This window comes from Acanthisitta chloris, unplaced genomic scaffold (assembly GCF_000695815.1).
Source record: "Acanthisitta chloris isolate BGI_N310 unplaced genomic scaffold, ASM69581v1 scaffold25352, whole genome shotgun sequence".
NCBI classification, from domain to species: Eukaryota; Metazoa; Chordata; class Aves; order Passeriformes; family Acanthisittidae; genus Acanthisitta; species Acanthisitta chloris.
Window position 1 is genome coordinate 1,799 of NW_008659189.1, and position 9,283 is coordinate 11,081.

Here is a 9,283-nt window from a genome sequence, read left to right on the forward strand (position 1 = left end):
CCATCCTGGTTCAGTTTGTGCTCTGCTCTGAGTGGTGTTTCACACCAGTACATGTGGAGTTTGTTCTTCCTCCAGCAGGATCCATTTAACCACCTCTAACCAGCAGAGATGAAATCCAGCATCAAGTTTTCATGATGTTAATAAATCCTTATCTTAAATAACTGACAATAATGCTCTCTGAGGTTTGTCTGAGAAAGGAAACTCCCCCAGTTTCCCTCTTCTGCTCTTTTTTTGGCATTAAAAACACACAATACAGTCTGTCTTTTGATTAATACATTTTAATGACCTATGGCATCAGTTTCTATTTCCACATACTTTTAATGCTACTAAGAAACTAAGATGCTTTTTGTGCAGTCTAATTTCTTCTTCTGTGGACAAACTCCACCTGCAAGGCACAGTCAAGGATCCCACATCCTACTCACCCTCAGGGCAAGGCGGTTTGGCACCTTTGTACATGAGGCACATCACTGCTTTGGTTTGTGACGTCCTATTGGAATAAAAGCTACATATGGCATAGAACTATGACATATATAACTATGATACTATGGCAAGCAATAACCTAATCTCCCGTTGAAGGAGACATGGAGTATCTGTAGTATTATCTGTAGAGAACACAAATTTTTGGCAATTAATTGGAAAATTGGTGACCCACAATGAGGCACAGGCCGAGTGCTTGAAATCCAGCTGCTTTCTCTTATCCCATTGCTTCTTATCTGGGAGAAGAGACCAACCCCTCACCTGGCTACACTCTCCTGTCAGGTGGAATGATGATGGTTTTGGACTCAACAGAGAGTTGGTCAAGCCACAGATGATTTTTGATACTCACACAAATCTTCTCCAAAGCATCACAACAATACTACTGGCCCTGATTTTCCTGCCCAGAGGAATCAGGCTTGGCATGGTGGGATTGATCCCTTATGGAAAGATTTAGGGCTGTAGGAGCTTCTATTCCAGAGCAGGGAACAACAGCAGCTCTGTCAGGGCAGTCAGGGGCCCAGGGACAAGAGAACCCTTTGCCATGGGATGTTTCTCCAAGGGAAAGGCTGGCACACTGCCTGCAGCCAGCAGGGCAGGAGACATGGGGAAAGGTTTGTTCCAAGTCTGGAGCTTTGTTTCCTATTCCCTCATGCCATGAGTCCTGGAGTGCAAGGTCTCTGCCACCTCCTACACAACACATTCCCTCCAGGAAGCTCCATTTCCTGAAACAGCCAGAGATAGAATCAGGTGCTCTCTGTGGCACTTTATGCTGCTGCATTTCACCCAAAAAAGCCTCTGCAAACTTCCCTTGACTTTGTGAGATTAATGAAATTGTTTGTAAAAGGCAGTAAAAGGTTTCCTGACATTTATATATTTTGCTCATTGCTTAGCAGCAGGAGCTCTGGCTTCTGGGAGGGAGGGAGGGAGCGAGGGAGGGGAAAGAAGGGAAATGTTTGTTCTTGGCTTCGTTTGGATCCAGGATTTAGCCACTCCCTTGTGCTAAAGACATGACTTTGTGCCTGCTCTTGTTATTTTATGTGGCCACACAGTCACTCTTAGTACTGCTGCTGCTATAGGGCATAAACAGTGAGTTGGTGGACAAGAGCCTAGAATGGTTTGGGTTGGAAAGGATCTTAAAGCTCATCTCATTCCATGCCCTTGAATGGACAGGGACACCTTCCACTAGCCCAGGTTGCTCCAAGCCCCATCCAACCTGGATTCTATGTTGATCGGCCATTATTCCCTGCCCATGGTTGAAACTGGATGAACTTTAAGGTCTCTTCCAACCCAAACCTGTAATTCCATGATGTTATTTACACTTGTGCTCATCTTGGAGCAACAACACTTGTCCTCCTTTACTCTTCTCATCTTGAATGTGCAGGGCATTTAATTACACAACTAATGGACAAATCAACATTATTGCACCAGAATAACTACGAGTTTGACTCACTTTTAAGTTGCAGAGACAGATGACTTGCACTGGCTAAGAGGTCCCGAAGCGAATGGTCCTTTGGAGGCCTGGAGAGGTGGCCCAGGTGTGTGGAGCTGTCAGAGCTGGCTCAGGCGGTGGCTGATCACAGCAGTGATGTTGCTCCTGGGCTCGTTGAGCGACGCTGCCCTTCCCCTCGGGGGGTTTGGGGGGTTCCCAGCCGCGGATCCTGCGCTGCTGCCGCTGTGCTTGCAGCGGGTGAGTGTCTGGGTGGCTCTGGGAATAGCCGAGAGCTGCATTTCCCCGGGGCTGGGGCGACTGTGCCGGGTGAAGGAGGAGCTGAGGCTGCCCCGAGCCCGTGGCACCAAGGGGAAGGTCCCCGTGAGTCTCTTCAGCTCCAGCACCTGCTCCCGCGCTCGGGTCAGAGCCGCCGTCAGCTCGTAGCGCTCCTCGCACTCCCTGCGCATTGTCTCCTGCAGCAGAGCGTTCTGCAGGCACAAACACAGGCACAGGGACACGGAACCACAGGTCACAGAGGCAGCAAGGCTGGAGGACACCTCTAAGATCATCAAGTGCAACCAATAACCTGTCACTGCTGGAACCCCAAAACCCAAAACCATATCCTCCAGTGCCAGGTCCAGTTGCCTCTTAAACACCTCCAAGGGTGGTGACTCCACCACCTCCCTGGGCAATATTCCAGGGACGCTTCCCTGTCTCAGCTCAAGGCCATTCCCTCTAGTCCTCTCCCTGCAGCCATGGCAGGAGAGACCATCCCCCACCTCTCTACAATCCCCTGTCAGGGGGTTGGAGAGAGCCACAAGGCCATAGAACCATCAAGGTTGGAGAAGACCTGTCAGATCATCAAGTCCAACCATTAACTTGTCACTGCCATAAACCCAAAACCACATCCTTCAGCACCAGATCCAGACACCTCTTAAACACTTCCAGGGATGGTGACTCCACCACCTCCCTGGGCAATAATCCAGTGCCTGAACAACCTAACAGGAAAGAAATATTTTCTAATATCTACTTTGAATCTCCTCTGTCTCAGCTTGTGGCCATGGTAAAGTTCAGAATGGTCTGAGTTGGAAGAGACCTTAAAGCTCACCTCATTCCACCCTCCTGCCATGAGCAGGGACACCTTTCACTAGAGCAGGTTGCTCAGAGGCATCATAGAATCATCAAGGTTGGAGGAAACCTCTAAGATCATCAAGTCCAACCATGAACCTGTCACTGCTGTAACCCCCAAGCCACAAACCATATCCTTCAAACACCTCCAGGGGTGGTGACTCCACCACCACCCTGGGCAATATTCCAGTGCCTGACATAAACCCTCCCATGCTCCTCCCTGTGCTGCTCTCCCTGCCAGTCATTCAGGACATCCATCAGCATTCACACTCTTTTTGTTCCCTGGGAGTTAGTGGAAAATGTGAGATAAGTGCTCAGAAGCTGTTTCTGACCTCCCTCCCATCCTCCAGCTGGGAATGCTGCTCTTGGGAAGGAGAAGCAACGGGCACAGGTTGAGTGTCACTGAGCCACTTGGTTACAGCACTTTTCTCTTTTGTGCAAACAGTACAATTTGTATGGAATCATGGAATTATTTAGGTTGGAAAAGACCTCTAATGCCATTGAGTCCAAACATTGACCCAGCACTGCCAGGGCCACCACTAAGCATGTTCCCAAGCCAGGTCAGGTCAGAACAACTGCCAACATCACTCCAATTTCACTCTCACTCTTTCTGAACCTTTTTCAAGGGAGGAACAAATATCAACCCAAGCCCTAATTCATTCTGAAGAGGTTTAGTTTCACTGTTTACCAGTTTCTTTCTGCCACTCAGTTACTCTGGACATTCCAGCCTAATCTTATCTCCAGTCCCTGACTCCACATTTCTCATGGAGCAGCACAGCTCTCTCTTCCCTTCCCCTTCTGTTCTAAACATTCAGCAAATGCTTGTGGTCAGAACATCCAGCAGTCCCATTTCTCCTCACATCTGATTCATTTTCATGCATTCCTGTGCTAGGGAATGTGGCTGAGTTGGTGGGAGGCTGGACACCAGTTCCATGAGAAATGTCCATGTCTCCTACTCTAGAAACATGAGGAATTCTTCATTGTTTACTATATTTGTGTAGTGTTAGAGAAAGTGGCTGAACTGGTGTGAGGTTGGACCTCCCTCCTTTAGTGAGAAGGGAGAAATGTCCATGTCTTCTACTCTAAAAACATAAGAAACAGTTCAATTCTTACTACATTCATGTAGCATGATGTGAGATTAGAGACTGAGAGAGAAATGTCTTGCAGGACCTGGAAAATATCTCTATTTCAATAAAACACTATCTGAAGTGTTTGCTGAACTAGAACTTCACCTATTTTGTGCTCTCCTGCATTTCTGATGGACTTGTCTCAGAAATCTTTGCATTTCAATGGGTTTTATGGACTGAAATACCGACACTTTGAATGACTTTAGAAATCACATGTCCCTAAGTAAAAACAGCCACATTCCTACCTCCTCCTGAACTTGGCTCAGGCTGTGAATCAGCTGTGTCCTCTCCCGGCTTAATTTTTCCAGCTCATCTGACTTGTGTTTGATTTCTTTCCTCAGATTATCCAGAAATGATTCATTATTGTTCTTTTCCATTGTCAGCTGGAACTCAAGTTCGCTAATTAGTCTTTTCAGGCTCTGAATTTCTTTCTCCTTAGCTCCATCTTTCTCTGCAAGTTTCATCTGAGCATCTTGGAGCTTCTTCTCAAGGATTTCTGTCTCCATCCTTAAGCTCTTGGTGGCACTGGAGATCAAACCTGGAATCTGCACGGGAGTGGAAAAAACTGCATTAATCTGCATTCAGGATCTTTATATATGAAGAATTAATATCAGACAAATGTTGACTTGGGGAAAAACCCAAAAAATTCAAACACATGTCCTCAGAGAGAAAAAATGCTTTGGATTTACATAATGCCCTCAGAGAGCTGTAAATTAATCAACACTCACTCAGAACAGAGAGATTAATGAGCATGTCCAAGATCAAACAGAGAAAGAGAGGTTAAAATGGGAAAACTGAAGTTCTTTACTTCAGGGTTTGAAAATCATAGGCAAATATTTGTCCAGTGAATGAAGCCAAAGTGATATTTTCAGCTCTAAAACACCATGAAATAGTACAAATTTAAATAACAACATGATTTCATCCAATTCCTTTCATTTTTCCCAGATTTCTCAAGAATTCTGTCAAACCTTTTGAAGCCTAAGGTACAAGCTTTCAAATTCTATACAAAGCTGGAGGCCAGGGGAGCTGAGAACAGCCAACCCCACGTGATGCCACCACCAGTAAGCCCAGAAGGCACTTAATGGCCACTGGGGCTCACCCCATGGGAGCTGAATTCTTCTGGGAAGGGAGAGAGCAGTGTGGATGGGTTTGGGACAACTCTTCACAGCCTGGATCAGTCCCAAATAATGATGTCAGGTTGAAAATAATGAACAGCTACAATCTAGGGACACAGACGAAGTTTTGGTAGAGAAAATGCAAGACCAGAATGTTCACACCATTAACTTGAGCTAAAATAGGCACTTTTTAGTCTGTTCCATTAAAAAAACCTGTTAAATATAGTCCATGTACTAAGACTGGGAATAGATCTACTGCCACCAAATTTCTCCTGAGCATTACATACCTTCTTCTGGAGCTCCTCGTGATCTCTCTGGTATTTTGTGATCAGTTCCTGCTGCTTTTGTCTCTCCATGTCCAGCTCCACTCTGGCCTCCTCCTTGACTTTGAGCATGGCCTCTTTGTGCCGTGCCTCACCCTTGGCCACATCCATTTCCAGCTGGGGAACAACAGGTTTGTGATGACTTGGAGTAGCTCAGCCTCAAGTATTGTTCACATCCCACAGTGCCATAAATGATGTGAAATTTGCCAGTCTGAGGTTTTGGGTGCTGAACAGACACATTGAATGCCTGAAACTGCTGGAGCCTGGGGAGGGAATGCTTTTGCTTCCCACTGGCTCCTGCACAGCCCCATGTGACTCCAGTGGTGAGAGATCCCTAAATTTAGGCAAACTTCACACTAAATCCCTATGAAAATGCTAAATTACAAAATCCTTGGCTGGTTCTTACAGCAGATGATTGTTCTGCTGGAAGTGTTTGCTCTGGAGGTAAAACTCAGCTTGCTACTGAGGCAGCAAAATGATACATTCAATGTGCTAAAATTCATGGAATGAGACTGGTTTGGGTTGGAAAGACCTTAAAGCTCAAGTCATTCTACCCCGGCCATGGTCAGGGACACCTTCTACAAGCCCAGGTTGCTCCAAACCCCATCCAACCTGGCCTGGAACACTCCCAGGGATGGAGCAGCCACAGTTTCTCTGGACAATCTGTGCCAGTACCTCAGCATCTCACAGGGAGGAATTCCTTCCCAATATCCCATCTAACCTGCCCTCTGGCTGTGGGAAGCCATTCCTTGTGTTCTGCCCCTCCAGTTCAGCCACAATTCCCTGGATTGTGAGGAAATACTGAAAGCTGTACACTAAGGAAAACACTTTTCCTAAGCCAGGATGTGAGTATTCCACTGGTGCAGGCTGGTTTCTAATGGATCTAATTGCAGCAGGCTGAGAGCATATGAAAGGCACATTAAATGCGCAACACAAACCTAATTACTCCAAGTTATTAAAAGCAGAAGAGCCCAGAATGAGCTTAATTACAATTATCTAATTTTACACACTAATTATGAGCAGAAGTATAACAAATCTCCCTAAGTCTTTGGGGGGAAAGATAAACTGGAAATATTGTCATTATTTTTTATATCCAAATGGATCAAAATCTGGATGTGGAACAGGTGCAAATCCCCCACTGAGGTTTGGCTTAAAATTGGTGTATTTGTAAGATCATCAAAGTAGACTTCTGTTGTTCTTCTCCTCTTCTTCTCCTCCTTCTGCTTCTTCCTCTTCTTCTTCCTCATCTTCTTCTTCTTCTCTACCTTCTCTTTCCACTCCTACTCTTTCTCTCCCTTCTCTTTCTCCTCCTCCATCTCCTTCTTATTACTATCATCTCTACACAATATCACAGACCCAGATCACTTGTTGGAAGCTACTTGACTCCAAAGACTAGATAAAAAAAGACAATACAAACCCCTGAGCTCCTTAGGAAGATTTCACAGGCATTTCCACATTTAACATTTGAAGCTGTTAAAGGATTAGACTTGAGGTTAACTCAAAGCTGTTAACCACAACAGGAAATACAATTGCAGTTGATCTTCCAAGAAAACATTGTGACCACTAATTACGTTAAAGCCACTTACACGCACATCATTAATTGTTTAAAAACTCCATTAAATGCTTACATCTATCTTTTCAGAAGGAATTTCTCCATGCAAAGGGCTGTCAGGCATTGGAAGGGGCTGCCTAGGGAGGTGTTGGAGTCACCATCCCTAGACAGGTCAAGGAACAACTGGTCTCAGTGCTCTGGTCTAGTTGCCAACATGGTGATGAGTCACAGGTTGGTCTTGGTGATCTTAATCACTAAATGTTACTCTGATTGTCTCTTAAAGTACTTCCTAAAAGTGGTTTTTTATGCTCCATTAGAACAATTGAAGGTTTATCTCTAATTTAAATAGCAAACTTGACCACTTTCCACTCCCCAGTGGCACAGTGACCCAAGGCAAGGAGAACATTGCCGCTCAGTCACGTTGCAGTTTCCTTGGGCTGATGAGCACATTTGGGAGCAACTTGCTGTGTGCTGCATCTTAATGGCTGTGACACCAGAGCTGTAATTGCTCCCTCCCAGCAATCTTCATCTTGTTGCCATGTCAGGCTGAGCAGCACTCTGTGATCATGCAGCCAGCACGACCTCCTGCTAAAATTATACCCTGTGACAAGGAGGTGAAGATGTTTTCAGAGAGATGTAACTGATCTGCATTGCTGCTGGTCCCCAAATCTTCCTGAGAATAAATAAACCTTTCAGACACTTATCAAGTACTGAAGCAAAAAATAACAGTCATTTTAGGCAGAAATTATGTAAGGCTCAAGTCAGACAAGTCAGAGCTAGTTTCAACTACTTCTAAATTTCCCTTCACAGACATATAAATAGTTTAATTTCTTATATTCAGCTTGGGGTTATTTGGTGCTCATGTGAAGAAGTTGCATATGCAAACATAGTTGACATGGTGACAGCTGTTTATGGTAAATAGCTTCCTAAATCCCACAGGGAGGGACAGGCAGCTGGACTCTGATTCCAGCTGGAGTCTCACAGCCAGACTTTCAGGGGCTGCTCCCCTAAAACAGGCACTTCCCAAATATCCTGGAGCCTGGGAAGTCCAGACCAGACCTGACACCTGTCAAGTCTCTGAACATACACTGAAACACTTTTGAACTCAGTTCCAGTAGAGAGATCAGCTGGAAAAGCTCCTTGTACAAAGGATACTATTGACAAGTGGTGGTTGCTCCATCCCTGGGAGTATTCCAGGACAGGTTGGATGGAGTTGGAGCAACCTGGGCTAGTAGAAGGTGTCCCTTCCCATGGACTAGATGAGCTTTAAGGTTCTTCCAACCCAAGCCATTCAAGACATGACTAGATGTGGCACTCAATGCTCTGCTCTAGTTGACAAGGTGTTGATGCGTCACAGGTCACAGATTGGACTTGATGATCCTGGAGGCCTTTTTCAACCTTAATGAGACTGACTCTCTGATTCCATCACATGTGGCACTTGAGGAAATGAGTACCTCCCTCACTGTGCTCACTGTGACCTTTGCCTAGCACTGAAAAACCCCAAAGGAAAGCAGAAACCCAAAGGGTTCCAATGGCACAGTCAGGATTACCTTCTCCCTCCAGTTATCTTCACTCCTCATTTTCTGCCTCAAGGCCTCCTGCAGCTGCTCCGTTCTGTTCTGATGAGAAACCACCATTAAATCCCTGGAAACCACAAAAACTAGGATGTCAGGTGAGCTCTGCCCACACTGCTAGATTGCCATTTCTCCCAATGAACTCCTTTGTGCCCAAGGCTTCTCCTGGCCCTTTTGCTTAGTGTTCTGTACAACAAATCCCAGGAATTGTGTCTGGAGCCTGGGGGCAGGACAGGGATTATTTCCATACTGCCAGCACTTTCTTTAGGGATTTTATGTTCTAAAGAATATACTTTAGTTGATCTTTCTTCCACCTCAAATGATATTTTTATATATATTTAATATTTCTCAAGTCAATTATAATTTCATTATAATTGAGTCATTATCATTTCAATTGAATTCTACTAATTAAATTGCAAATTATATTAGTCATAATTGCTTTAATACAGTATAAAAGTATTGTATATCATTATATATCATATATGATTAATTGTATCAGCTTCATTATAATATATAGTATATAATTTATATTATAGAACATATATACACTATTATATA

General features: G+C 44.8%; 1 protein-coding gene across 1 annotated transcript in view; it reads right to left on the minus strand.

Moving 5' to 3' along the window:
* Positions 1-2,025: 2,025 nt before the first annotated feature.
* The window catches only part of LOC103797114 (leucine-, glutamate- and lysine-rich protein 1-like), a gene marked incomplete at its 5' end in the record, with an annotated part of 25,202 nt that continues 17,944 nt past the window's right edge, over positions 2,026-9,283 (minus strand). Inside the window, 4 exons of the mRNA XM_009069309.1 lie at positions 2,026-2,394; positions 4,407-4,706; positions 5,564-5,716; positions 8,702-8,795. Coding sequence (XP_009067557.1) covers positions 2,026-2,394; positions 4,407-4,706; positions 5,564-5,716; positions 8,702-8,795 — 916 coding nt within the window. The remainder of the gene's footprint in view (positions 2,395-4,406; positions 4,707-5,563; positions 5,717-8,701; positions 8,796-9,283) is intronic.